This window comes from Syngnathus acus, chromosome 4 (assembly GCF_901709675.1).
Source record: "Syngnathus acus chromosome 4, fSynAcu1.2, whole genome shotgun sequence".
In the NCBI taxonomy this organism is placed as follows: Eukaryota; Metazoa; Chordata; class Actinopteri; order Syngnathiformes; family Syngnathidae; genus Syngnathus; species Syngnathus acus.
Window position 1 is genome coordinate 11,355,613 of NC_051090.1, and position 27,402 is coordinate 11,383,014.

Sequence of the window (27,402 nt, forward strand, 5' to 3'; positions counted from 1 at the left end):
TTTCAAATAAAACAGGAAGAGCGGAGAGCAACAATTTTAACTTTTTTTTAAAAAATTCATATTCTGAACATTTCCTCAAAATGGAAACAAAGAGGTTTTGAATAAATATGTTTTAATTTGATGATATATTTTTGGGGAAAAAATGAAATGTACAACAAAAACGTGTGTATTTTTTCTATCACGGCGGAAGAAACCATATATTTTTCGAATGGCAAGTGCGTTGCCAAACCATAACGTCATCTGGGTATTGAATGGATCTTGGTTTCCCATCATGCATTGTGCGACCGGATACGCTCGCTGCTTTTGGCGCGGTGGTAGCAGTTGTGGCGGCCATTTTGGAGTCTCTTCGACCACTCCACCCAAGTACTGAGCAAGCCACACACTGCTGCCGCGTATGACTTGTCCGCCTCCCATTGATTCCTCGCTATTTCTCTTTTCGCTGTCCGCACCACTTTTTTTCCGTCCCAGTTACCCGAGGACAACGGACACGCACGTGTTCTCCTAGCCGTCAAACGAGCGAAAGAACCGTCGAAGAAAGAAAAAAAAAAAAAAAGAAGAGCGAGCCGTTATGGCGTCTGCTACCCCAAGCCGTGAAGCTGGCCGGCCGGCGGCGGCCTCATCGACGCCACTCTCACCCACCCGCATCTCTCGCCTGCAGGAGAAGCAAGACCTGCAGCACCTCAACGACCGGCTGGCCGTCTACATCGAGCGGGTACGCTCCCTGGAGCTGGAGAACGACCGGCTGCTGGTGAAAGTGTCCGAGAAAGAGGAGGTCACCACCAGGGAGGTGAGTACAAGTGGCGACCCGGGCCCCCTCGACACTATCGTCTTCACTTGGCCTCGTTTTTTTGTTAACTCCCGTCAAAGTTGAGCAAAAACTACTCAAATGGACCTCTGGTGGGATCACACGAAACGTGGGTGGCGCCTGGCCAAATCATGAAACCGTTCATTTACTGTTTTTTTCTTTCCACTAAATAAAATAAAACACCTCGTACTTGAGCTAATTTTGACTTCCCAAAGTCGAACTGGTTGATGTGAGAACGTTTCGAGTGGTAAAAAGCTGCTCGGGGCTTTCCAAATTTGAAAAGAAAGCGGTTGATTGTGCGCGCCATTTAGTACCGACGCCCCCTCCCTATTTTAACTACTTCGCGGATTGATATTTGCTTCCTTTTTTGATTCACCATCTTCTCGAGTGGAACTGCCTCGACGTCAAACATTTAACGACTCTTTGCTGTTTTTTATTTTCGGCTCGTTTTCCCAACATGCATTTACTCGAAAGCATCGCTTTGAGACAGATTTCTGAGTTGTTAAAATTAACATGGCACACGGAATTCTTTACAACATTTGTGCAAACCCTAACAACATTGACTATTAATTTTGCAGCAATCGAAAAATCATCGCTCAGATTCAATCATCATTGCTCATATTTATACGACACTGTGCACTTTTGTTTTTTAAAAAATTGAGTCGTGGTGAAGCCTTCTGTAGTGACATTTAAAAACGTCTTGAGTATGGTATTAAAATATTGTGTGTATTGGTGCAAAAAATAATTTTTTTGACCATCAAATTGTCTGCTAATCTTTGACCTATTCAAGACTTGAATCACCACTACTATTTATTCCATGGAAAACAATTACTTTTTTCTTTTTCTCAAATTGAATGGGGAAAAATAGACCTTGATTTGTATCTGTTGTATCCAAGCAGCGATGCCATCCCGCCATACAAGTGTGCTGTCAGCAGCGGCGGTCAGCATCAATCTATGGTGGCGATATAAATAACCGTTTGTTATTTTTACCTTACCGGTCACGTGGCATATGTCACAATGCAGTCAGAGATGTGTACTAAGTGCCCGGTGGCGCAGAATCCCCTAGCAGCGTTATCGTTGGGCCGCGGTGAGTCCGCAAAGTCGCCTTCTGGCTGTTGTCTGCACAAACTGGTGTCAGAAGTGTGTCAACCGGCCGGTTTGAGTTTCCACATTGGCCCAGCACCTCCCCAGTTGACACAACCCAAACAACCAGAAAAAAAGCTCTTTCAAGAACTTCATTCTGCTTCTTTTCTTACTTTGTTGCTTCTTTCAACGCTTTGAATGAGTGAGCATGTTGAATGTAGCTGCCATTTGAATCAAGGATCTCACATGATGACGTTTTGGTTGCCTTTGCAGGCTGGTGGGTCTACGCCTGATTTAGATAAGGGACCAATACCTTGTGGGCGTCAAACCGGAGCAAACGCATGCCACGCGATAGCGCGTGAAATGTGGCTCAGCGCATTTTTTGCATTCCTTGCTGGCCCAGTACATAGCAGCACTAGTACCATCGTAGTAAAAGTTCACATTTCTTTCGGTAGCTCCAAATGGCCGCGCCTGGCTGGAGATGAAACTACAAACATCTTGCCTGAGTAAAATGCCAGTTAAGACAAATATTCGTCGGCATTCGTCTCAAGCCCTACTTCGCTCCTCGTTTCCAGTCCGTTGGTTGATTTCCGGAACAATCTTGTGTTCAGGTGAGCGGCCTGAAGCATCTGTATGAGGCTGAGTTGGCAGACGCTCGTCGGGTTCTGGACGAAACCGCAAGGGAGCGTGCCCGGCTACAGATCGATCTGGGCAAAGCTCAGGCGGACTTGGAAGAGGCCACACGCAGGTAACCGGCCATCTCGGGGACATGCCCCTTTGAGCATTTCGTGCTTGCGGAATCCCTAAAAGGTCCATGTACAGCAATGCTTTTTGTCCTGAACTAGAAGAACTTGGTCACAAGTCATACTCGTAATACCGAGTTGACAGCTAGTGTGCGGTTTTGCCTCACTAGTACTGTCATGCTCTCCTGCCAACATGCCAAAGTCGTCCCACCAATGAGGACAAAAAGCATCTCATAGTCTGACGACAATTTCCTTCCCTGTGTGCGCCAGTGGCAAGAAGAAGGATGGCGACCTTGCGGCGGCCATGTCGCGGGCAGGGGCGCTGGAAAGTCAGCTGAACCAGAGTGAGGCTGCGCTGTCCACGGCGCTCAGCCAGAACGCTGCGCTCTCCGCCGACCTGCTTGAAGTCAAGGGTCTGCTGGCTAAGGTGCGTGCTGTTTTCTCACTCACTTACACATTCCCTGGAAAGTCCAAAATTGCTTTGTTCCCTTTGAACATAACACAAATAATAGGCACTTTCAAAGCTTTTTTGGGAGCGGAACAATGTGACCTGCTCTTCTTAGTAAGCAGAGGAGAAAAAGTGATAAACCAAGTATATTGTGCACGACAATGACAAAGGCTGTTTCAATTTATTCCATACAATTAAACATAAAAATAATGGAGCGAAGTTAAAAAATAACAACTGAAGAAAATAAGTTGTGGCACAGCTGTTGCGCGAGTGTGGCACCAACAGGTGGCCTTCAGTAGATATTGCAGTTTTTGCAGCTGTGCCGGCAGTTTGCTGCCACCTGTTTGCCCCAAGACCGAACATCTGCTTCACCCCCACCTAACCCCGCACTGTCTGTTGGAGCTGAGCACGCCGACACGGCGTTGATGTTGATTGGAACGCTTTGCAGGCAGAGGACAGCCACGCCATCGCCAAGCGGCAGCTGGAGGCAGAAACCTTGAAGCGTGTGGACTTGGAAAACCGCTGCCAGTCTCTCAGCGAGGAGCTGGAGTTCAGGAAGAACATGTTTGAGGAGGTAAAGATCACACTTGCCCGTCCCGCGCAGTTGGCGCTGAAAACGGCACCGCATTAAGAAGACGCTTTCTGCTCAAATGCCTGCGTAGGAAGTTCGCGAGTCTCGCCGCAGTCAAGAGCAGAGAATTGTTGAGGTGGACTCGGGAGCCAGGCAAGACTATGAGTTCAAACTTGCACAAGCTTTACAGGTAGGGCATGCTTGTGTGTGTTTGAGAGACTCTTGAGTGAACATGGTGCGAGTGTGTGTGGTTAAGAGACTGAGAGAGCCGTGCCAACTGAGAGTAAGTGAGCCTGCCTGTCAGCAATTCTTCCAATGAAACAACGTGCGCGCGTGTGTTTGTCAGGACTTGCGCAAGCAGCACGATGAGCAAGTGTCTCTTTACAAGGGCGAACTGGAGCAGACCTTCCAGGCCAAGGTGAGCAAGGGCCACCTCATCCTCCTTTCGTCTTGCACGGCTGGATTTACGCAGCCGGTACAAAACCATGTCACTTGTAAATCCAGCCCCACGCAACCTTTTTTCCTTTATTTCATATGTTGTCAACCTCAACAAAGCTGGACAACGCCAAGGTGTCGTCTGCAATGAACGACAAGGCCATGTGCACGGCCCGAGAGGAGGTGCAGGAGTCTCGAATGAGAATTGAAAGTCTGGGCTATCAGCTGAGCGCCCTGCAGAAACAAGTACCTGAGCCGGCCCCGCCCTCCGCATCTCGACCGCCTGGCCTTCCGCTGGCACCGTCTTAATGATCGAGGTTTGCGCGTGCAGGCAGCCGCCGCCGAGGATCGCGTCCGGGAGCTGGAGGACATCTTGGCATCGGAGCGGGACAAGCACCGGCGCGTCATGGAGGTCAAGGACCACGAGATGAACGACCTGCGCGAGCGCATGAACGCGCAGCTCTCTGAGTACCAGGAGCTGCTGGACGTCAAGCTCACGCTGGACATGGAGATCAACGCCTACAGGAAGCTCCTGGAGGGCGAGGAGCACAGGTGGGCCTCATGTGGGGCCGTCACAACGCGTCACTATCATTATCTTGGTGGGGGGGTATCAATGATGCCATAGCCTTTCCATAGGAGAAAAAAGTGGGCGGAGTTTTACCACAATTCTCAAACATTGACTGTCTATTGATTATTATCAAGCCATTGTCACGACCTTAAATTGGTTCATGTTGCACAAAACTAACGATGAATTGTCCATATTTGGCAGATATACGTATGCCTGCCTGTAATCGTAATAATTCAGAATAGACACCATTCACTAGCCCGCCAGTGGCGTTTTGCCGTTGGTGACGCGTGTCGTCCTGCTTTCAGGCTCAAGCTGTCTCCCAGCCCATCTTCCCGCGTGACCATCTCCAGGGTGACAGGCTCATCCTCGACCCGCACCTCCAAACGAAGGAGGCCAGACCTGGAGTCGGGCGACTTGGGGCGTGGCGAGGAGCTGCTGCTGGCGTCTGAGGAGGATGCGGCGAGCGGCGGCGTCTCCATCTCGCCCACCGACATGGACGGCAACTCGGTCACGCTGGCCAACGACACGGAGCAGGTGCGTGCTCGGGCGTTGGCTCCTCCCTCTCTCGCTTCGCCAGTCGCTTTGCTTACTTCAAGAGTGGCGTTTGCTTCAGGACCAGCCGTTGGGGAACTGGAGACTGAAGAGACAAGTGGACGACGCTGACGAGATCGTCTACAAGTTCTCACCAAAGTTTGTTCTCAAGGCCGGACAGACTGTCACGGTAAGACGGCGCCGCTCTCTCTTGCTCACTGCGCTCATGTAGGGTAATTGAAGAGTCTGTCCAAATTGTGTGCGCTCGACTAAAACGTGTCTCTGTGGAATGCACACTTGTGAAGCCTTTGCAAAATTTGAACGTGTGCGTCTGTCCGGTGTGGCCCCGTCACTCAAACGTGTCTCAAGTGCGTGTGTGTGATTTGCTTACTCGCAGGTGTTACTCAAGCTAACTTATTCTGTGTGTGCGCGCACGCACGTTCGTTTGTATGTAGGTGTGGTCTGCAGATGCTGGCGTGGCCCACAGTCCGCCCACTGATCTCCTGTGGAAAAGCCAAGCTTCCTGGGGCACAGGAAGTGACATTACCACCACCTTGGTGAACTCTGACGGCGAGGTAACGGCGTCTGTTCAATGGGCAATGGCCAAATTGAGTGGACGGCCGTGGGTTTCACGCGCCTCATGCTGTTTATCCCCTCAGGAAGTAGCCAGACGCAGTGTCAGCAAGAAGGTGCAGGTGGAGAATGGAGAAGAAGAGGAGGAGGACGACGAGGAGCCAATTGTGCACAAGAAGGTGAGCGCCCTAGTATTGCTAAATGGGACTAGCCTGTCAGTTTACCTGGAAAGTTAAACTGGGCAATTTAGAAAACAACCCAGGTTGAAAACCTTCCACGGTAATTGTGGAGGTGCATCTCACGGAAAGGCGTCAGTGACGCCAAGCGATGATGTCGGCGCGTTGTGCGCGAGGCACGCCATCAACGTGCAGCTGACTCAAAAAAAGGGGGCGCTTTGATGTGTTGGGGTTTTGCTGCCTTTGAAATCAACATTGCACTGGTGTGTCCCGGCAGGCCAAAATAGCGTCCAGGGAGTGCGCCGTCATGTGAAGCCTCGGCGGCGAGCGTCGGAGCTTCCTTGTGCTGTCCGTCGCATCCAAGCAAATTCCTGCTTGTTTGTTGGGCTGCCGCGTTTTGATTGTAGCCCTCCTATGTTTGCCCTTGTGTTTGATTTGTTGTTGGCCGCCGCCGGACTCTCCTCGTAGATCTCTTTATTTTTTTTTATTTTTTTTGCCACCTTGATGAAGGGCTTCCGTTGTGCCGTCAACATACCATCACAAGTGGTGTTTTTTAACATTTTTTTTCCTCTTTTATTTTGTTCATGTATCTCGCCATTTGATTTTAGTGTGCGCCCAACTGAGCGGCCGCACGCAGTTTGATCATCAGCTTGCTTCTGTCAATTTTGCTTCTGTCAATTTTTTTTAGAGCTACTCGAGACTGACTGATCATTGATTGTTCCTTTGAGCAGCTCCAATGTATACAACACTACAAAGACAAAAAAAAAAATCGTTGCATCCATAGGGGTGGATAATTCCTCAAAGTTTTTCAGTAAATTTACACGGAGGATTTTAGAACAATTTCAAATTGGAAACTTTCCAGTTTAAGTGGGAATTGCAGGTGATTTAATGGAAAGCTACACAGTCAAAAATCTAAAGCAGGGCTGCGATTCACGAATTAATTAATCATAGGTGATTTACTTTAGTGAATATTCTGCACTTTTAGTTTGCAAACAATGCCCGTTTTGAATAAATGGATAAATAATAATAAATGTATATAAAATAAATGTTTAAATCTGATTAGAATAATTGGCAAATGAATCCTTTAACATTACCATTAGTTGCCGTTCTACAACATTTTAGTTTTGTTAAAAGCAGAACTGCAAATAAATGTCCCTCCTTACCCACGTGAGCCCATTAAAAGGACCTTAGCGAATACAAAGTTTGGAGGTTATCTTTTTATTCCAATAAATTCCCACTGGAAGTTTCTAATGTTAAATTCCTGTAATTTTGTGAGCCATTTTGTCAGTTTCTGACTTAATTGCCGCTATTTGTAGAAGCTGAACGAGTTTATCGAATGGAGGTTCCGTTTCTCGGTTCTCTTGATATTGTGACCCTTTATTGGAAAGCGTAGCGTGTGAGGATGCAATGTGCAAGACGGCTGGTCTTCTGATGTCGGCCGTTCAAATGATTATGAAGACGACGACAAAGAATACTCCAAATATTTAAACTGATCTTTTTTTATTTTTCAGGGGGGAAAAAAAAAGTTCAGTTCATGAGATGTGTGTGTCTTTGAACGCACCTTGAGTGACCTGTGTTTTGTGTGTGTTTTCATGCCATGTTACACTATATATTGTTTAGTATTTTTGGCAGTGTAATCAGTTTGTTTACATTCAGTATGACTTTAATTTTGTCTTAAGGATCTCCAGGTGATTAAGTTTGGGTGTTAATGACCTGACGCTTGATTCTTCTACATTGAGCTCTTTCCTCCTGGATTTGCCAAGAGTCTTGTAGCAAGTGCTAATATTTGGACGTTTCAAGAAGGGGGGGGAAAAGGCTTATTGGTGTGCACAAGCGCCCACTTGTCTTTTAGCAATAGATGTGACGTTAGAGAATGTGATAAAATGTTGAACATAAGCACCCAACTTATAGTCAGTGCCTGAGAGACCTGTTTTGTTGTGTGTCTTGGGGTGGGGGGGGCTGTCATTTTAACTGAACTTTTGTACCCACAATAAATGTTTTACATTTACTCAATCTTGACTGCTTGATGACTGAGTTGCGCATGCACTAAGCACCTGTGAGCTTTCGGGCAGGAAGGTCTGAAAATATGAAGTCTTATTTGTTAAATAGAAAAATAAGTTCAACTATGTGTGTTTATACCCTTAATAAAAGTTTAGTTTTATTGTAGGATATAATAAATTGAAATCAAAAGGGAACCTTGTTTTGAAAACGAATCAGTGTCCAATACTTTTTCTGAGTGCACACTTAGAGTAATGCACCTTTTGAGAACATTTCTTTGTACAAATAAAAATTTGTCAAATATTGTGGTGGCTCTAGTTAATGCAACACCACATAATTAACCCTTAGATGCATAAGTGGGTCAAAAATGACCCAGTGAGGTTGTTTTTTTTAAAATATCTTTGTAATTGAAAACTGTTATTTCATATTCCAGGAATTCCTCAAAAAACATGTTTTTGACATTATGCTATTGACATTTTTAACTTGCCTATTATATATTTTGAGAAATTGCAGTTTTTGTATTACTACCCCAAGTTTCCATAAGTGGGTCAAAAATGACCCGCATGCATTTTCTATGAAATCCAATGGGAACCTTTGATCCTCATCAACTGTGGCTGTGGACCACACAATCTATATGAGAAGTGTCACTCCTCACAAAGATATTTTACATAGCAAGAGCTGATACATAAGTATTATCTCATATAATATGTACAAGACCACGATGTCGATTGGGAGATTTGAAGACATTCGCCGTACCTTGCGCTTTGATGATAAAAGGACCAGAGCCTTCCCGCTGGAAACAGACCACATGGCAGCCTTTCGTTATGTAAGGGACCTGTTTCTGGTCAATTGCCGACAGCGATTCATCCCCAGTGATTGTGTTGCTGTGGACGAACAGCGTGTGCCTTTCAGGGGTAGGTGCAAGTTCCTATAGTACATGCCAAGCAAGCCTGCAAAGTACGGCCTAAAAATCTTTTGGGTTTGTGATGCATGCATCCCCTATGCAATAGATGGCATAGTTTACACGGGGAGACAACCAGGAGAAGAAGTTCAGAAGAATCTGGGTGAAACCATTGTCCAGCAGTTGTGTAGTCAATTTAGACACACAGGTCGAAACATAACAATGGACAACTTCTTCATCAATGCGCCTCTTGCGCAGCATCTCTTGGATAAGGATCTCACCATTGTGGGGACTCTACGCCAGAACAAGCCAGATCCCTCCTCTGATGAAGCCTTCCAAGTCCAGGGAGGTTCACAGCACAGAGTTTGGATTCAATGGCAACCTTACCATGGTAAGCTTTGTCAGGAAGAAAGGAAAAGCTGTTGTGCTCCTGAGCACGATGCACCACGACAAAGTAGTGGATGAAACTAGCGCGAAGAAAAAAAACAGAAGTGATCACATTTTACAATAAGACGAAAGGTGTCGACACCACTGACCAGATGGTTGGCACATACACTTGCAAGTGTCAAACACAGAGGTGGCCACCTGAATGCCTACACCTTTTTCCAGAGGCGTAGCCAGGAATTTTTCCAGTAGGGGCGCACGCCCACAGGAAAAAAAATCGAACATCACCCACGCCGTTCGCTGATCGCTAAAACAACATCCGGGTCCGGGAGGCAAACGGTGAATGGATAACATCGCGCACATAGAATAGCGCAAGCACATTCGCGCAAGACCGAAAGAAAAAAACGGCATGAAAATGAAGAATCGAAAAAGCTCGATTTTTTTCAACCGGGGCGCAGGGAGTCCTAACCGGGGCGCCGCCCCGGCTCGCCCCGGCTTGGCTACGCCTCTGCCTTTTTCACAGCTCAACACCCAGATTTCAAGAGTGGCATCACCAATGCATGACAAGGTCTACTCCAACATCAAGCTAGGCTACAGGGCAAAACAGCTACCTCACCTGGGCCAGTCTGACCATATGTCACTGCTATTAATCCCGGCATATACCACCATCAGGAAATCAGCTCCTATCATCACTAAAACTGGCCTGATGACGCCTCTCAGCAGTTGCAGGACTGCTTCGACAGGACTAACTGGGACATCTTCGAACACCGGGACTTGAACGTGTTCACAGACAGTGTTCTGTGTTATATCAAGCACTGCACAGACACTGTCACAGTGGACAAACTTATACGGATATACCCCAACCAGAAGCCCTGGATGACCCGGGAGGTCCTTCGGCTGCTGGAGGAGAGGGACACCGCCCTGTCCCTCAGGTCTGAGGACGGGGCTCTCTACAGCACAGCCAGAGCCAACCTGAGGAGAGGCATCAGAGAGGCCCAGCTTGCCTACAAGAAGAGGATTGAGGATCACCTGGACAGCAACAACAGCAAGCAGGTGTGGCAGGGAGTCCAGCATCTCACCAACTACAGAACCACCATCGGAGCTGCTGAAGGGGACGCCTCACTGGCAGAGGTCCTCAATACCTTCTTCGCCCGGTTCGAGTCCGAGCCACCTGAAGGGGCCACATCACATCCCACAGACCGCAGCAGCTTCACCCTCACAGTGAAGGAGCACGAGGTGAGGCGCACGCGGACCATCAACCCGAGGAAGGCTGCGGGTCCTGACGGCGTCACTGGGCGTGTCCTGAAGGACTGCGCAGATCAGCTGGCTGGAGTCTTCACAAAGATTTTCAACCAGTCCCTTACTGAGTCCACCGTCCCATCCTGTTTAAAATCCTCCACTATAGTCCCCCTGCCCAAGAAACGCCACATCACCAGCCTCAATGACTACCGGCCAGTCGCACTCACCCCGGTGGTCATGAAGTGCTTTGAAAAGCTGGTACGGGGTCACATCACAGGACTCCTGTTCAGAGGTTTTGACCCCCACCAGTTTGCCTACAGGGCAAATAGATCCACAGAGGACGCAGTAGCTACAGCCCTCCACGCTGCACTGTCCCACCTGGAGCAGCCGGGGAGCTATGTGCGGATGCTCTTCGTGGACTTTAGCGCTGCTTTTAACACCATCCTCCCCCACAGACTGGTGGACATACTGGAGGGCCTGGGACTTCCACATAATACTTGCAGGTGGATTAAGAGCTTCCTGACGGGTCGCAGCCAGAGGGTGAAAGTGGGCCGTCATACATCCACACCTCTCAGTCTTGGTACCGGCTCCCCACAGGGCTGCGTACTGAGCCCACTGCTTTACACGCTCTACACACATGCATGCACCCCCGCCCACCGCAGCAACACCATCGTGAAATTTGCGGATGACACAACCGTGGTGGGGCTCATCTCAAAGGGGGATGAGTCTGCCTACAGGGACGAAGTGGTCCAACTATCGGAGTGGTGCGGAGAGAACAATCTGCTCCTAAACACGGCTAAAACCCAAGAAATGGTCATTGATTTTAGGAGGAAAAATAAAACGGACATTCCACCACTCATCATCGACGGGGTCTGTGTGAAGAGGGTGTCCTCCTTCCGCTACCTGGGAGTCCACATCGAGGAGGACTTCACCTGGGGCGTGAACACCTCTGAGCTGCTTAAAAAGGCCCAACAGAGACTCTACTTTTTAAGGGTGCTGAGGAGGCACAGCATTACACGGAGACTGCTGGTGTCCTTCTATCGCTGCTCCATAGAAAGCGCTTTAACGTACTGTATATGTGTTTGGTACTCCAGCTGCACTGCTGCTCAGAGGAAAAAGCTCCAAGGGGTCATCAACACAGCACAGAAGATCATTGGCTGCCCTCTCCCTACACTGGAAGACCTACACAGAACCCGCTGTCTCAAAAAAACACAGAACATTCTGAAGGACACTTCCCACCCTGGCCACTCCCTTTTCGAACTGTTGCCATCAGGCAGACGCTACAGATTAATTAGGTCGAGGACTAGCAGATTCGCCAACAGTTTTTACCCTACAGCGGTAGTCACATTGAATGCAGCTAAACGTATATGATTATGTCTGTGTATGTTCTTCTGTGGGTTTTTAGCTTGTTTTTTTAAATCTTTTTATTCTATTTATTCTATATATTTTTTATCGCATGCGCGGATCGGTTGGCACTTTTTAAATTTCGTTGTACATGTGACAATGACAATAAAGATCTATTCTATTCTTCTATTCTATGATGGCTCTTCCTCAAAGAGCTGTCAAAGGAGCTTGTCACACCACACATGAGGAGTCTGCTGGAACGCTGCCCCCCAGCTACAAACCCCGATTATAGAAACAATGTGGGGGGTGACAAAACCCACAACCCAGCCACAGGAAAGTAGCAGCCTGGGCCAACCAAAGAGGAAGAGGTGTCAGATCTGCCCAAGCAGAAAAGACCGCAAGGTCAGCAATAGGTGTGTACCTGTGTGCAATGATCACAGCCAGAAGATGGTAGTTTGCCTGAACTGCAGGCAGTGATGAGAAAAAGAGGCAAAAGACACACACACACACACACAGTTCACAGTTTTTCTATTGTTGTTCCATGTAATTTTTCTTTTTCAAAAATATTGAAAAGTGAAAAATAAAGATATTTCAGACATTAAATAATTATTGTGTAAATAATGTAAATATAATACTAAATGTTATATAGATGATTATTCTTGAGCAAAATGGCAAAAAATGGCATAAAACGCATTCATTCTAATATGGGTCATTTTTGACCCACTTATGGAAGAGTGTAGGGTTCAGTCACTCATGCATCTAAGGCAGGGGTCTCGCACTCCAGTCCTCGCGGGCCGCATTCCTACATGTTTTCCAAGTTTCCCTCGTTAAACACACCTGATTCAATTATCAGGCTCCTGCAGAACGTGAGGATGAACTGATCATTTGAATCATGTGTGTTTAACGAGGGAAACTTGGAAAACATCTAGGAATGCGGCCCCCGAGGACTGGAGTTTGAGACCCCTGATCTAAGGGTTAATAGTAATTTGTCAGACCTATTTTTTTTTTTATAATTTGATCCATAAATGTATGACTGGATGATTATATTTTTGTGTATTTATACACATTTGGATGCGTCCAGGATTTATTCAACTCAAATATCCATTTTGGACGACATTTAAACATTTTGGTAATCTGAACCACAAAAAAAGCTTCAAATTGCATTTCAAAAGTCGGCACGCATCGCATATTGTGGCCAGAGGTGGCGGCAAATCAGATGCGTGTGACAGCTGTTGCAGTAAAAAGGAAGCGAAGAAGAAGACCGCAACAAAGTGGGCAGAGACTCGTCCATCAGACTTCCGGGTTGATGAACCCTTTCGAGTTCAATTCGATTTTGGGGGTACTGAACGTGGCTCTTGGAATCCAACATGCTGCTGGTTTTGTCCGAAGAACATAAAGAACACCTTAACTTCCTCAACAAAGTGGACATGGCAGGTAACATAAAAACAACTTTCAAATTTGGTCAGTCTCACTCTGTAATTGATTTTGTTATCGTTTTGCCTCTGTTTACCGAACATGTGAGGGAGCGGGGGACGCTGTACGTATCGTGGGCACAAAATAGTGAAAGAAAAGAACAGCATACGGATTATTTATTACCTTCTGTGCAAAATTGTAGTTTGTCCACACAAGCTAAGTTTTCCCCTTACCGTGCCTGGGGCTCCTTTTAGGACAGACAGACAGACATAGATACATAGACTTTTTGGACAGACAGACAGACATAGATACATACATAGATGCATAGTTAGGACGGACGCTAGATAGATACTAGAGAGATACTAGATAGATACTAGATTATAGATTCTACTAGACAATGACATCCTGGTGGTGGTTTTGTGCTTTTTAGTGGTCGGAGAGTTTGGGCGCATCACACTTGAGTTCCTCAGAAGAGGAATAAGCCCCAAAGTCTACGACGGAGCTGCCAGTAAGCCATTTTGTCCTCACGGTTACAACCAATGGTGGCGGTCGATGTTGTATGCCAAAGGCCGGCCCGCTGCGCCTTTCTCGCTGGCCCGCTGCTGTGCTTGTGTATGTCTTTGAGCAAGGAATGTCACGGAATTGTGCCGCTGTCGCATTGCGTGGTGTTTGCAGGGAAGCTGTCGGTGCCCCCGGAAGTGGTGCGACGCGGAGTAGAGGGACTGCTCTACCTCATGACTCAGAGCTCCAAACACATGGTCACCTGCCAACCCTCGCACATCACACTTGCGGGCTCTAGCCCCACGCTCGTACTTTTCACCGCCAAAGACATTTGCAGCCGGTCCGCGAGTTGCCAAAGCAGCTCTTTGTACAGAAGGCCGGAAAAACTTAATCAGTCCTCTTCCTGTGTGTGCATGTAGTTGTCCGAGGTGGACTTTGTAGACTCGCTGCTGTCGTTAGAGTTTGGTGATGAGCTCAACTGCAGCCTCCTACAGGTGATTGTGTTTTTTTTTTAATCTATAACATTGGCCTTGGCAATCATGATCGTCTAACGGTCATCGAGCGGTGGCTTTGCCAGATGTACCAGCAGCATCGCAGCGAGATCCGCAGCATCTTGAGTCTGGCGCCCTCCACCTTGCCTGCTTACCACAACCTGGAATGGAGACTCAATGTACAGGTGAGCACCTCCGCCTGTCTGTCTGTGTGCGTAAATGTGTGTTATGCCTCATGCACGCATGTGCGGGTGCGATGGGCCGCTAAACCAACCTCCTGTGCCCCTCCCAGCTGGCCAGTCGCTCCCTCCGTCAGCATGTGGTGCCCACCTTGGTCACCAGGCTGCACCTGACGCACGGGGGCAGTTCTGGCACGGAGCAGAGAGGCCTGGTTCTCCACGTGGACCTGGCCACCCTCCTGCACCTCATCTCCATTTTGGAGGAAGCGCTGGCCTCCTCAAAGAGCACGCACGCGCGCCGCATCTTGCGAAACATCAAATAAGGAGACGTTCGCATGACAGCGCTGCCCGGATGCCACTAGCGTACTGTTGTGTCCTCAGCAGCAAAACAGTTCAGTGTACAAGTCGAACAACTACGCCACACTGCTGGCAACCATAGTGCCACTGTTGGTCTACTGCTCGTGAAAGCACTTTTTCCCCCTCTGGTATGGCAGCGATACGTTTCCATAATAACAATGCGCAAATCAGGATGACTGACCCCACATTCACACCCAGAAAATTTTCATCTATGGATTTTAATGATACATAACGGATTGTATATGACTGAGTCATTTGTGTACCCTAAAGTGCAACTCGCTGCCGTCCAGGGATCCCAGTTAGAGAAGCACTGTTTGGCGCAGCATTTGCTAGATTGTGATTTTTATGAAAAGTCAAAAGGTCGAAGACTGGAATGCCAACCGCCTTCTTCTGTGTGATCAAACAGACTTTGGCTTTCTTTGACTTTTACGTGCGTGAGTGAAAGTGAGACCTCAAACTTGCCTGTGCAGTTAATAAATGTTGTTTATCACAGCCCTGGAATAAATGACTATTTACAATTCTTGAGGATTTTGTATGTGTTGTTGTCAGCGGTACTGTTTTCATATCGTCATGCTAATATAACTACCGAAATTATTTTTTGCCTAAGTCAGGTTTTTGCAGGAAGTGACACTGCATTATTGAATGCAGCTGTTGCAAAAATGCCTTTCTGGAAGAGAAACTGAGTTTGGCTGTCATGTTATTTTGGTATTAGCATGATGATGTTAACAGTAATCAAACTGGCTACTTTGTATGGAAACAATTTTAAATCTTTTAAAATCGATGCTCATAAGTTGCTCCTGATCTCACTCAGTAGGTCATGCCCAGCACACGAATGCAACAGTGTTTGTCAAAAGCAATTTGATATCTTCTTCGTGTCTTTCAACATGTAGTAGTATTAGATTTTTTTTCTAATTCGAATAAAACATGTTTAAGAGATGTTTTTGTTAGGGGGGCTGGAACAGATGAATAGCATTTAAACTAGTAATTTCACTGCGGGAAATTGCTTTACCCTGACTCCGCATATTCGTGGTTCAGCATCAGTCACTTCTTTGGTTCCAATGGCCCGCAAATAACGGGTTGCCAAATTCTTAGGTTGACGTCTTTTTGACGTTTGTGTGTGTGTTTTAATTCAGGCACATTGTGGGGCAGGCGCTGTCCCTCGTCACATGACATGACGGTCCCGCAAACCGGAAGAGAACCGACGGCCAACAAGGCCGCTGACCCGAGTCTGCCGCTGCTCTTGTCCACAATGTGACGGTCTCCGCCGCCGACCTCCGACCGTGTCCCCCTTGTCTACTTCCCAGACAACTCCGCCATGGCGCAGTGCGTGCAGTCCGTCCAGGAGTTTGTCCAGGACTCTTTCGTACCGATGGTAGCCGTGCTGTGCAGCGACGAGGCAGAGAGGCTCACCAGCAAAAACAAGCTCAACTTCGCCGAGCTGCTCAGGCCTTTCTGCCGGCTCACGTCCGAAGGTACGACCGGGCGGGCGCCACTTTGCCGCCCCGCCCGAGAAGGAGTCGCGCAGGGTAGCTCCGGTCCGCGTGACTTTGCTTCGGGTTGTTAGCACCGCGGCTAGCTCGTGACGAAGCACCGGTAGATACCCGCGGGGGCTTGGCGTCACCTGCCCGGGCTTCGTGACACCTGAGCGGCGAGACTTTGACAGCAGTTAGCCCCGGCGTGCTATAAGGCCCGCGCTTCAAGTGCCTTTAATCGGTAGTTGTCATTTTCCGCCCGGCATTCCTCAAAACAGCTCGCGACTAGAACTTTTCCCTTCCGAACTCCTCGCTGCTGGACGAGTCCTTCTTGCAAGACGGTTAAGGTCTCATTGCCTAAATTACATGTTGGCAAAGTAGGGTTTTAAGTCTGCGTTGGGGATTCAAACAAAGGTCGGCTTTTAAATGAGGGTTTCAAACCTGGTGAAGAATTCAAGCCAGAGTTGGGGCTTGAAATTAAGGTGTCAAGTCACTTGGTTTCTAACAAGTGTCAGGGTGCCAAAGTCGGGTTTATCTTACAGAACGAGGAGCAGAGCATCGTTTGGCAGAACATCCCTTGACACCAGTTTGAGGTTTACTCCCACCAATAGAAAATGGCCGGAAGTGAGCTAATGCTTAGACTGTTTGTGTCCAGGTCACTTGCGGGACCCCAACAACCAGCTTCTGGTGGTCAAGAACCTTCGCATCTGCGTGACCAAGGTGGTGCCGAGCACCGCCCCACCTCTGTTGGGCGCCGCCCTCAGCCCGGGCCAGCGCCACCACCTCGACCAGGTGGTGCTCTCCTGCCAGCCACAGGAGGGCGCTGTCTCTACCGCTGTTGCTGCGGGAGACTACGACCTCAGCTTCAACGGTAACTTCGGTGATATTTTCTTGCACTTGTGTCGGCGATTGTCACCTTATCAGTCCTCGTTGCTTGCCTGGGGAAAGAAGGTGGTGAAAAGGCGAGTGCGGAGGATTTTAGTTATTGGATGGGGAGTTTAAGTCTGTCCGGATTCCGATGTAGGTTTCAGGGACAGTGGGAGGGATTCAAATTGAGGTTTAAATCAAGGGTCAGGGTTCCAAACAAAAGTTATGGTTTCAAGCCATCTTTAGAGCTTCTAATCAGTGTTTCAAGCCACGCTAAGGAATTCAAATTGAGGGTTCAAAGCAGGCTTAAGGTAGAATTAAACATTATTCATTAAACATTTCAAACGGCCATGTCAAATGAGGGTTGGGTTTTGAAGTAGGGTTTAAGACAGCATTAGGGTCTCGAAGTTGGGTTTGTACGTTAGGGTCTCGAAGTTGGGTTTGTAGTCAGGGTTGCGTGTTGCTATGGTGACGCTTTTTTCTGGCCGCTCTCTGCTTCCACCTGTCAGACGAAGCTCTTAAATGTAGCGCCCCCTGGTTCAGTTCGTGGAAAGACGCGCTGACTGAGGCGTGCGCCTCCAAGCATTTCTCAGGTACACCCGTCGTGTGTGTGGCTTCCGTTTAGATCATCTCCTCTCGCTTCCTCTTTTTTCCTCTCCCGGTGCTCCTGCGGCTTCTGCTCTTCCCGCTGCCGTCGCCTCTTTGTAGATTCGAGCCTTGCTCACGCGTAAAACCGAAGCATGATTCTGTCGGGTGTTTTGAGTGCTTGGTGAGTAGACTGTAGACCGCGTCACGGATGTCTGAGATCTCGGCCAGCAAATGGGTCAGCATTTGCTTTGAGTGGCACGGTTTTCACACTGTTTTACCAAGATCAGCTCTCCACCTTTAAAGCTCATCTCTCCCAAGATTTGGGAGATGGTCTTCTGTCCAGAGCTTGTTTTCCCAAGATCCTCTGACAGCCTCCTCTTCTCCCAAGATCTCCTCGAGTTGTGTTCCCCTCAGATGATTCTCCCAGATGACCCTTTCCCAAGATGCTCCTGTTCCCCCAGATTCTTCCTAAAGGTTGCTTTTCCAGATCTGCCAAGACTCCTGATCTTGAGATTTCTGCCAAGATTTTTTTTTTTTAATCACACTCTTAAAATTGGGCCCTCTTCTTGAAAAGCTTGTTCTCTTTGAGTCAAGATGTCCTAAGTCCCTTATTTGCCTGTCTGCTTTTTCTCCCTAAATCATCCAACTCCTCCAAGATCCTCCTTTCTCAAGATATCTGTCCTTCGATCAATGAGATGTTCTCACTTTTGTCCTAGTTCAAATCCTTCCAGAGTTGTGAAGCCGCCTGCGATTTGTCTCCGCTGTGTGTTCACCGTCACCACTTTTTGTCTGCCCAGCGAGCACGCCCTGGTTCGAGGTCTACCGGGAGAATTTCCTTCAGTCCATGCCGGCCTCTGACCACGAGTTCCTCAACCACTACCTGGCCTGTATCCTTGTCACCTGTGTTCCTTTTGTTTTCACCGGCCGAGTTTCCTTGACCGGCTCGTTCAGGCCTGCTGGTGGTGTCGTCGGGCGAGGCGGCGCCGGTAGAGCAGTTTGTCAAGCTGTCGCAGGAGCAACACCGCATCCAGCACAGCGGAGACTTCACCAAGCCCAAGTGGTTCATCCCCAACACGCTGAAGTACTACGTACTGCTGCACGACGTGGGCCAAGGCGACGAACGACGGTAACGACGCCTTTGGAGAGGCCGGAGCAAAATCCAATCGCCGCTTGCGTCTTAAAACCTTGGCGATCCAAGGCAAAACATCCTTGTGCCAAAAGGCAACGTGTGTACAAATTGCCCAAAGCAACTCGAATGTGACGCTTTCAGGGCCGAGGCCGTCTACGAGGACATGAAGCAGCGCTACGGCCCTCAAGGCTGCTACCTTCTCAAGATCAACTCTCTCGTCGCCGAGCAGGAGGAACAGATTCATGACTTGTGGACTCACTACCTGCGCAGCCAGGTGAGCCCGGCCGCCGACCCCAATCAAATTCATGACTCGATCGCCGGCCCCAAAATGTGCAAATACGCAGGCGGGCAAACATGTCGTCTTTGTGCGTTTGCAGGATCAAGCGGACGATAATGTCGGTCCTGCTGTGAGCTCTTCGGCGGATAAAAGCGGCAGCACAACAGAGGAGCCTTCTGCAGACACAGGTCTCTTTCTTGTTTGAAGGATAATTTTTTATTGGAGGGGGTGCAGTAAATACAAGGTCTTGGGATGCTCCAAAAGTTCAGACCAAGCAGCAATGTTGTGACTCGCTTCTCCTGTGCCATGTCAAAGGTGGCCGTCTGGAGCAGGACTCGCCCAGCGCCTCAAGGGAGGCAGACATTACGGCAGGGGGCCACGGCGCGTGTCTGACCCTCAGCGACCACGACCGCATCCGCCAGTTTGTCCAAGAGTTCACCTTCAGAGGCCTGCTGCCTCACATCGAGAAAAACATCAGGCAGCTCAACGACCAGGTGCTCCACATCGGCGATCTAGAGAAGAACTACGAAACCTTCTCTAAAAACTGCTGACAACTAAGTGCGTTCTTTTCAAACCATGTCCAAACGGAATCCAAGCTGGGACTGGACAAAAACAGAGTTTCTCCCAAATGAGCGCCAGCAATCCTCGCCACTTTTGCCGCTCTCTTTGCCAGCAGCGTTCATAAGCATCTCCCTGTCCTTCCGCAGCTGGTGTCCCGAAAAGGCTTGAGTCGTTCCCTCTTCACAGCCACCAAGAAGTGGTTCGGTGGCGGCAAAGCGCCCGAAAAAAGCATCAGCGAGCCCAAGAGCACCGGCGGCCTCCTGTAAGCTCGGCCAGATTTTGCTTTCTTTTGTCCTGTTTGTGATTTTGGAGCCGTGTGATGGCAGCTACCCCCCAGAGGCCCCCGAGCTGCAGATCAGGAAGATGGCCGACCTGTGCTTCCTGGTGCAGCACTACGAGCTGGCCTACAGCTGCTACCACACGGCCAAGAAGGACTTCCTGTCGGACCAGGCCATGCTTTACGCCGCCGGCGCCCTGGTGAGCATGAGGGGGATGTGTCCTTGAGAGCCATGTCGGCCAGCACGACTTGATGTCGATGTTTGCTTTCTTCTTCCTCGCGCCCAGGAAATGGCCGCCGTCTCGGCCTTCCTGCAAGGCGGAGCCGTGCGCCCATATCCTGCCCACTACATGGACACAGCCATCCAGACCTACAGAGACATCTGCAGGTAGCAGACGCCCCAAACTGCTTGGAGTTGCCTTTTGGGTTTTTACAATAATTGGGAAATTCATACATTTCAAAGCTAACGCATGTTGCCAAGATGAAAGGCAAAATGCGTTTGCTTTATGAGCAGCACTAACTCTCTGACAGGAACGTGGTGCTGGCCGAGCGCTGCGCTCTCCTCAGCGCCGAGATCCTCAAGAGTCAAGCAAAATACTCGGAAGCGGCTGCGCTGCTCATCAAAATGACCAGTGAGGTGAGGAACCTTGCCAAAGCTCGAAAATGGCGTGTCCCCCCCGCCCCTCCTTCAATTCACGTTGTCTCGCCACCTTTGCCGTCTAGGACTCAGACCTGCGTAGCGCTCTGATGTTGGAGCAGGCGGCCCACTGCTTCATTAACATGCGCACTCGCATGCTGCGCAAGTTTGCCTTCCACATGATTCTGGCGGGTCACCGCTTCAGCAAAGCGGGCCAGGTAAGCCACCCAGCCGCCATCCCTCCCTTTGGCCCGCCGCCATCTTGGGACGGCGCCGCTGACTTTGACTTGGTGGTGCAGAAGAGGCACGCACTGCGGTGCTATTGCCAGGCAATGCAGGTGTACAAGGGCAGGTCGTGGTCCCTGGCCGAGGACCACATCAACTTCACCGTCGGGCGCCAGTCGTTCACGCTGGGCCGGCCCGAGAAGGCCGCGCAGGCCTTCAAGCAGATCCTGACCAACGACAGCCGGCAGACAGCCGCGCAGCAGGGCGCGTTCCTCAGGGAGTACCTCTACGTTTACAAGGTGACAGCGCTCAGACCGCTATCCTTGAAGCTTATTTGCTACTGCCTTCTGCTTATGGGAGTTCGACATCGCAGCCTTTTAACCATCTGTCCAAACAGTCCCAAAACTTGTTTTTATGGCTTTTAATGCCATTTCTCCTTGATTTTTCCATCTTTGCTTGAATGTTTGTTCTTCCTCTTTTTAATTTTTTTCGTTCTTCCAGTATTTGACATGTTAAGAAAAAATGTTGACGAACGAAATCATGTGCCGTGACGTCCGGCGTGTCTTGTAGACGGTGATCAGCCGGAGTGGCGTGCGTCTGCCTCAGCTGCCGCTGCCATGCATCCATGGCGCTGCCACCAGGGTCTACTTTGGGCACGAGCGCCGCCTAGCCGAGGGTAAGAAGGCGCCCGCTCCCGGTAGTACTCAGGTTGTGACGCGGACATGACCTGGCGTTCGCAGGTGAGAAGCAGGCTGCCACGCACGTGTCACTGGACCAGGAGTATGATGCCGAGCAGGCAGCCATGTGGTGCAAGCTGGAGGAGCAGCTGGTGGCTGCTGCCAATCGAGGGGTGGTCCCCGCCAACTTTCAGCCCAGCCAGTGCTACCTCAACAGCCAGACGGACAATCTGCGCCACCCACTGGCCGTTGTGGAAGGTACAACAGGCTACGTTCATTTCGCACTTGGAATTGGCATGCTTTTATTTTGACAAAGGCGTAGGGGAACCAAGGTTCTGACCCCAACGCCTTCATTACTGCACAGCTGACATGCGGCCACCCGGCAAATACTTGCCGCTTGTTGACCCGCTTCCGGCGTGGTGCTTTGCAGAGCCGGTGGTGGTGGAGGTGGTGTTCAGGAACCCTCTGAAAGTTCCGCTGGCGCTATCCCGCCTCTCGCTGGTGTGGAAGTTTACGCGCGACACCCATGCTGCTGCCGCCACGGAGGACGCCGGAGAAGAACTCTTCAGCAACCAGGACACGTTGGAGAAAGAGGTCAGCGTCCTTTTCCCAGGACAAAATGCTTATCCATTTGCTCGCTTGTATGCGTGTTTTTTGGTAGAGTTTTGTGTTTGTTGTCTCTGCGTTTGATGAACTCTGTCCCGCTTTCCCTTTCCAGTCAAGGCAGACAGATGATGTGGTCACCACCGAGACCATCCTGGACTTCCACTTGGCCCCCGAGGAAACCAAAATGGCGAGTTATAACGATCTGTGGCTGTGTCTTGAAGATGCTCATCTTTGTTAGCGTCTGGTGTATAACAGCCTTTGCGACTCGTAAACGCAGGCTCGACTCAGGCTGCTGCCGCACCGGACGGGCTGCCTGAGTATCACGGGCGTGGTCTATGACCTGGCTGCTGCATCCCCGGCGGAGACGCCGGACGACGATGACGGTAACAAGAGGGCGCCTGACCAAACCTTTGCTGTCCGTCAGTCACGTGAGATCCCACACGCCGCTCCTCTCACAGGGCTGCAGAAGGCCGAGACAATAATCGTCAGCGGCAAGCAGGACCTGAAGATCAGAGGCCCGCGACTCAATCACACCAAAGAGGACAAAATGTTTGTGCGCTACGGACCCGACCGGCGCTTGGAGCCCATCGTTACGCCACCGATGCCCCTCATGGAGGTAATTTGTTTGCGTGTATAAACAAACCAAACAAAAGACAGCTCGTCCGCCATGGGGATGTGTCCTCCCTTTTGTGTGCGTTAGGTGTTCTTCCTGCAGTTCCCGACAGCGCTGCTGTGCGGCGAGATCCGCAAGGCGTACGTGGAGTTCTGCAACGTGAGCGGCGTGTCCCTATGCGGCCTACGCGTGGCGTCCACTCACCCCGAATTCTTCACATTCGGGAATCCGTCGGCCGGCACGCCGCTGACGCCGCTTAGCCCCGCCTCTGCCGAGAACTGCTCGGCCTACAAAACCCTGGCGGCGGCACCCGGGTCCGGCGCGGCCTGTGAGACGCTGGTGTCTGCCGACGACTTTGGGCCCACGTCTGACGTGGTGGACGTCCCTGTCGGCGGCACGCTGGAGCCAGGACATTCCGTGCAGCTCCCGCTCTGGCTGCGAGGACCTGACCAGGAAGGAGTCCACGAGATCAACTTCCTCTTTTACTATGAAAGCCCAGACAAACGAAGCAAGATCAGGTAGATGTCGCACATACTCGGGACATTGCCTGATGATCGACATTCATCGGCTCACTTTCTGTCTCTGCGTTCAATCCTCTCTCCCTGACCGCACTCCCAAGTATTCAATTCACATTGCAGATTGAAAGACCCTGGTGTTCCCCATAACTCTATACTTGGTACTGTTCTCTTCTTAACTCGTTCACTGTGGTGGATGTTATGTTGTCAACTGATTTTTACCAAGTAAGATTTTCACATGAGCGTGGGTCTTTGCTCAGCCCAAGTCTGTGAAATTCAGGTGATCAGACCCCCGCAATGACCAACACAAGCGAGTAAATGGCACTGCTGCAAAAGTGTCAATGTGATGACGATGATGAGCTCACTCTTCCTCCTCAGCCACCGGGTGGTTCGTCACTCGGTGTTTATTTGCGCCAGTCGCTCTCTCAGCGTTCAAGCGTCGGCCCACGCCAGCGCCATACCTCCTCAGCGAGGACAGGACCAGGATGGCGGCAGCACGCTGGTCTTCATCGATGTTGAAAACATCAACACGGCAAGCACCCCGGCATCAGCCTCGGGTCGCGCTATGATGCCACCGCTCACCTTGCTAATTTGTCTTTGGCCTCGCAGAGCGACGCTGGCGTGCGCGAGTTCCACATCGTCCAAGTTTCCAGTGGCAGTCAACACTGGAGCCTCAGCAAGTGCATCAACCCGGCCAAGGATAAAGGTACAAAATGACAGCACCCGCAGGTTACACAACGCTGATCGGCTAACAGTTCGCGGCGCGTTTCTTCGCTTTGGAACACCGACAAGGTGGTTAAACACGTGGTAACTTTTAAACACATTTGTTCTTTTCTGGCCATGTTGAACGATTTGGAAGGTTTCATCCGGTATTGACTGTTTTTGGGTTTTTTTCCCCTCCAGACTGCAAAGTAAGCAGCAAAGAGCGAGCCAAGCTTTGTTTCAGAGCGGCACCGTGCAAAGCTCGCCGAGGTGCGTTGCTGCCATGTACATGCTCAACCGCACACTTCAATCATTGATCGTTCCTCGTGTTTGTGTTTGAAGCTTCCTTGGACCGCGCCGAGATGTTCACCTTTGCCGATGTCAATCTGGGTGACGAGCGGGTACGCCAAGCGGCCGTCTTTTGTGCACATAGACGCACACGACTCGGTTTAGGGCTGTGGCGGGGTTCATTCTGCCCCCGTCCGCAATCCTGGCAAATTGTCTGATATTTGACAAAATGTGCGATTATAACGGCCGTACCATCGAATAGAGTTGAAGGACACTTGACGTCATCACCGTTGTCAATATGGGTGCAGATCGTAAGTTCGGCCACGCCCTGCGGCGACTTCTTCTTCCGCTGCCGCCGGACGTCCAAGGCTTGCCGTGCCGACGCCTGCACCTCGGGGTCAAGGACGCCCTCCGGCGGCAGAAGCCTGGGCGAGGACTTGGCCCGCGTGGTCAACGAGTGCGACCGGCTGGACCTCAACATTATTGTCATCTGGAAGGTCAGGTTTGCATGCGTGTGTGCGTGTTTGTTCAGAAAGGTGTGTTACAGAAGGCTTGTACTTGCAATTTGAAGTGCTATTTTCATGTGTGCAGGCTTACGTGGTGGAGGACAGCAAGCAGCTGATCCTGGAAGGTCAACTCCACGTGGCGCTGCAGGCGGTGGGCGAAGAGGCCACTTCCCTCGCTCCCAAGCAGGTGACCACATCTTTGGATGCCTCGTTTTGTGTTTAGCGTATCACCATGTGAGGGCGGCTTGACCCGATCCGGCTTCTCTTGAGCTGGGCCACATCTCTCAGAGTGTCTGTGCGTTCTTGTTGCTATGTCCCACACGCTCACGAGGTGTTGTCGCGTTATCAGGACACTCAGGAGATGGTTCTGCTCAAGTTCAAGTCGGATCCGCCACCTCCCGCCGTGCCGCCATCCACGCAACTGTCACGACTCATCAAGAGCAACCTGCGCTACTCGGAGACATACGCGCATGACTTTGCACACGACAGGTGGCGCGCACACGTGGGCACATGCAAACGAGGTGGCCAAATGCACTTGTAAATATTGTTTATTGTGTGCAGTGTTTGTGTGGTTCCCGTTTGTTTGGTTTTGTCCAACTGCTGCCGGACTGATGTCGATATCACAGTAGACCTCAGGCACAAAACCACCAGGTGAGTGTGTGGCTTTTTCAAGTTTGGCCCTTGCCTGCTCACTCACACATACAAACGCATTCACTTATGGACACACAGACATGCAAAAATTCATACGCAAGTACAGAAAAACACACGCTAGGACTTTCTCCCCCCCCACCTCCCCACATCTTGTGTAGTTCTGAGTGGAGCGAGTGCGCGTGTAGCTTCACCTGGGTTGGCCAGACCCGCTACCGGCTGGCGCTTTGTCCCCGGCAGACGCGTCACCTGGAGCTGCAAGCCTGCTTCCTCATGCCCGGTGTCTACAACATCAACACGCACGCAGTCTGCGCCGCGCCGTGCCTCGATGGCCATCACCGTGACGACGCCGACGCCCAACCGGAGGTTGCGCAGCACGGCGCCGGACCAGCGCTTATCGTCATCACCGACAGCAGCCAATGACATTGCCGCAACACGCACCGCAAGGGCCAACGTGAAGAAGAGCCCAAAAGGGAGGCTAGTGTCCTGGATTTTCATCAGGAGCTTTCATGCAACCACTAACTGCAGTGTGCGTGCGTGCCACCAGATGACAGCATTAGTCGTTCCTTTGGGTCTCATCAAGGTCAGCTTCAATTGACATTTGGGAAGTTGCAAGGTAAAAGAAAAAAAAAAAGCAATGTGGTTCATTTTTGACCAAGAAACTGAAAAAGCGCAGCATGTCTTAAATGTTTGACGAGCCCTCCCCCATGAATGCTGCGGGATGCCGCGATCATGTAATCGGTGCCGGTGTCCGAGCGCGGCAAACTCAGATTAGAAAGCGAACAATCCTGAGTTTTGTTTTTAAGTCTGACAATGGCGCCACTTTTTGTGTTTATGGTGTATTATATTTATAACACTTATCATGTACATAGAAAATAAACCAACTAATTCTCCATTGACCGTGTCAACATTTGGGCTTATTTTTTGGTTTGCTTACTTGGTTTTGCCTTCTAGTTATAGTTGAGCTCACCCGGTTGTATACAGTCACCACATATGGAATTTGACTACAGCCTAAATGTTAATTAGTTATATAAATATAATCAACATGCTTTAGTAAGAGAATGACCTGCATTGCTAGTATGTGAGGTGAATTTCCCTTTTAGGGATTAAAATTAGTGGATTGTGGCAGAAGCAAGAAGCACGTCTTTAACTGCCAACAAATGAACGAAGACAATATTACACGACAAAGAACCAGTGCCGGCTCTACGCAGGGGCAAGAGGGGGCAACGCCCCCTCAAACAGATGTCCTGCCCCCTCGAATCAAACTTTTAGAAGTGAAAAATCCGCTGATAGAAACACACGTTAATCAGCCCCCTCTCTTCTCTCATGTCGGTGCAGTGTGTGTCCTCACACAGCCTGCTGTCAGGACTCCGCGCCCCTCCGTAAACATCCAATCACTGTGAATATGCAAATGAGGCAAGACGCAGCCAGAGAGTGTCAAGTTACAGTCAGCGCGGTAGGAGTTGGAAGAAGCAGTAAAAACTCCACCAAACTCGTCGTAATGACCCGTGATATAACTAATGATTAACGACAACTCAAATAATAGTTAATATAACATTCATATTATATGTTCCCCCCCCTGAGAGATTGCCACCTTATTGTGGTCAGGGGGTTTGCGTGCCTCAGTGACCCTAAGAGCAATACCAGCAGAAGCTTTAATCTTCAGGTGGGACACCCAAACTGGGCAGGTCTTAGTGTAGAGGCCTGACAGAGTGCAATCCACTTCTCCAGGTTGAGATCTGGACACACAGCTAACAACTGCCGTGAAGAAAACACTAACAGTGTTAAAAATGTGTAAAAAAAAAAAAAGAACATGCCCCCTTCACATTTCTGACTGCCCCCTCTTATGTGCATTCCTAGAACCGGCCCTGCAAAGAACGCATGTATAAAGCTTCCCTCAACTGCCTGCCTGCTCGCAGTATAATGTTTAAAATATTACGACTAATGTCATTCTTCCAAGACTTTAATACATGTACAGTATTAACTTTATTATTTAGCTCAGCAACAGCAAACTGATATAAAATCAAGTTTGCGGCACCACCAGTTCTCCCAAAAGAGGGCGGTAACGCGTAAT

The 27,402-nt window shown here is 49.8% G+C and overlaps 3 protein-coding genes across 6 annotated transcripts; all 3 read left to right on the top strand.

The window, feature by feature from the left end:
• Window positions 1-304: 304 nt before the first annotated feature.
• lmnb2 (lamin B2) lies at window positions 305-7,946 on the top strand. The gene is made up of 13 exons (XM_037249396.1): window positions 305-787; window positions 2,500-2,636; window positions 2,902-3,058; window positions 3,528-3,653; window positions 3,742-3,840; window positions 3,997-4,068; window positions 4,206-4,331; window positions 4,417-4,637; window positions 4,959-5,187; window positions 5,267-5,374; window positions 5,640-5,759; window positions 5,844-5,936; window positions 6,211-7,946. The coding sequence occupies exons 1-13, from the start codon at window positions 569-571 to the stop codon at window positions 6,244-6,246; spliced, it is 1,743 nt and encodes a 580-aa protein (XP_037105291.1). The 5' UTR covers window positions 305-568; the 3' UTR covers window positions 6,247-7,946.
• A 5,106-nt stretch (window positions 7,947-13,052) lies between these two features.
• Window positions 13,053-15,263, top strand: commd2 (COMM domain containing 2). Its single transcript, XM_037249574.1, has 6 exons — window positions 13,053-13,233; window positions 13,643-13,720; window positions 13,888-13,970; window positions 14,133-14,207; window positions 14,291-14,389; window positions 14,497-15,263. The coding sequence occupies exons 1-6, from the start codon at window positions 13,167-13,169 to the stop codon at window positions 14,704-14,706; spliced, it is 612 nt and encodes a 203-aa protein (XP_037105469.1). The 5' UTR covers window positions 13,053-13,166; the 3' UTR covers window positions 14,707-15,263.
• Window positions 15,264-15,905: 642 nt separating this feature from the next.
• On the top strand, window positions 15,906-26,225 carry trappc8 (trafficking protein particle complex 8). 4 transcript variants are annotated; one of them, XM_037249276.1, is made up of 30 exons: window positions 15,908-16,212; window positions 16,868-17,083; window positions 17,589-17,672; window positions 18,465-18,554; window positions 18,619-18,793; window positions 18,938-19,070; window positions 19,174-19,261; window positions 19,389-19,567; window positions 19,781-19,896; window positions 19,961-20,111; window positions 20,199-20,299; window positions 20,443-20,548; window positions 20,635-20,766; window positions 20,848-21,072; window positions 21,344-21,449; window positions 21,514-21,708; window positions 21,881-22,044; window positions 22,169-22,243; window positions 22,334-22,439; window positions 22,515-22,672; window positions 22,757-23,187; window positions 23,563-23,716; window positions 23,794-23,890; window positions 24,088-24,156; window positions 24,229-24,287; window positions 24,483-24,671; window positions 24,766-24,867; window positions 25,030-25,169; window positions 25,242-25,331; window positions 25,490-26,225. In XM_037249276.1, the coding sequence occupies exons 1-30, from the start codon at window positions 16,056-16,058 to the stop codon at window positions 25,749-25,751; spliced, it is 4,350 nt and encodes a 1,449-aa protein (XP_037105171.1). In that variant the 5' UTR covers window positions 15,908-16,055; the 3' UTR covers window positions 25,752-26,225. The 4 variants fall into 4 exon arrangements, 3 of the variants coding, with proteins under 3 accessions (XP_037105173.1, XP_037105171.1, XP_037105172.1); XM_037249277.1 differs by lacking the exon at window positions 17,589-17,672; XM_037249278.1 differs by lacking the exons at window positions 24,766-24,867; window positions 25,030-25,169; window positions 25,242-25,331; window positions 25,490-26,225 and having other exon boundaries at window positions 15,906-16,212; window positions 24,229-24,405; window positions 24,483-24,615.
• The last annotated feature ends 1,177 nt before the right edge of the window (window positions 26,226-27,402 follow it).

Excerpts from the sequence above, each read along its gene's own strand:
- commd2 (XM_037249574.1), top strand. The coding sequence starts at position 13,167 with ATGCTGCTGGTTTTGTCCGAAGAACATAAAGAACACCTTAACTTCCTC. Across the intron at positions 13,234-13,642 it reads CAACAAAGTGGACATGGCAG|TGGTCGGAGAGTTTGGGCGC; the intron begins GTAACATAAAAA and ends TGTGCTTTTTAG. Across the intron at positions 13,971-14,132 it reads CTCAGAGCTCCAAACACATG|TTGTCCGAGGTGGACTTTGT; the intron begins GTCACCTGCCAA and ends GTGTGCATGTAG.
- lmnb2 (XM_037249396.1), top strand. The coding sequence starts at position 569 with ATGGCGTCTGCTACCCCAAGCCGTGAAGCTGGCCGGCCGGCGGCGGCC. Across the intron at positions 4,638-4,958 it reads CTGGAGGGCGAGGAGCACAG|GCTCAAGCTGTCTCCCAGCC; the intron begins GTGGGCCTCATG and ends TCCTGCTTTCAG. Across the intron at positions 5,760-5,843 it reads TGGTGAACTCTGACGGCGAG|GAAGTAGCCAGACGCAGTGT; the intron begins GTAACGGCGTCT and ends TTATCCCCTCAG.
- trappc8 (XM_037249276.1), top strand. The coding sequence starts at position 16,056 with ATGGCGCAGTGCGTGCAGTCCGTCCAGGAGTTTGTCCAGGACTCTTTC. Across the intron at positions 23,717-23,793 it reads ATGTTGAAAACATCAACACG|AGCGACGCTGGCGTGCGCGA; the intron begins GCAAGCACCCCG and ends TTGGCCTCGCAG. Across the intron at positions 25,332-25,489 it reads CTCAGGCACAAAACCACCAG|TTCTGAGTGGAGCGAGTGCG; the intron begins GTGAGTGTGTGG and ends CATCTTGTGTAG.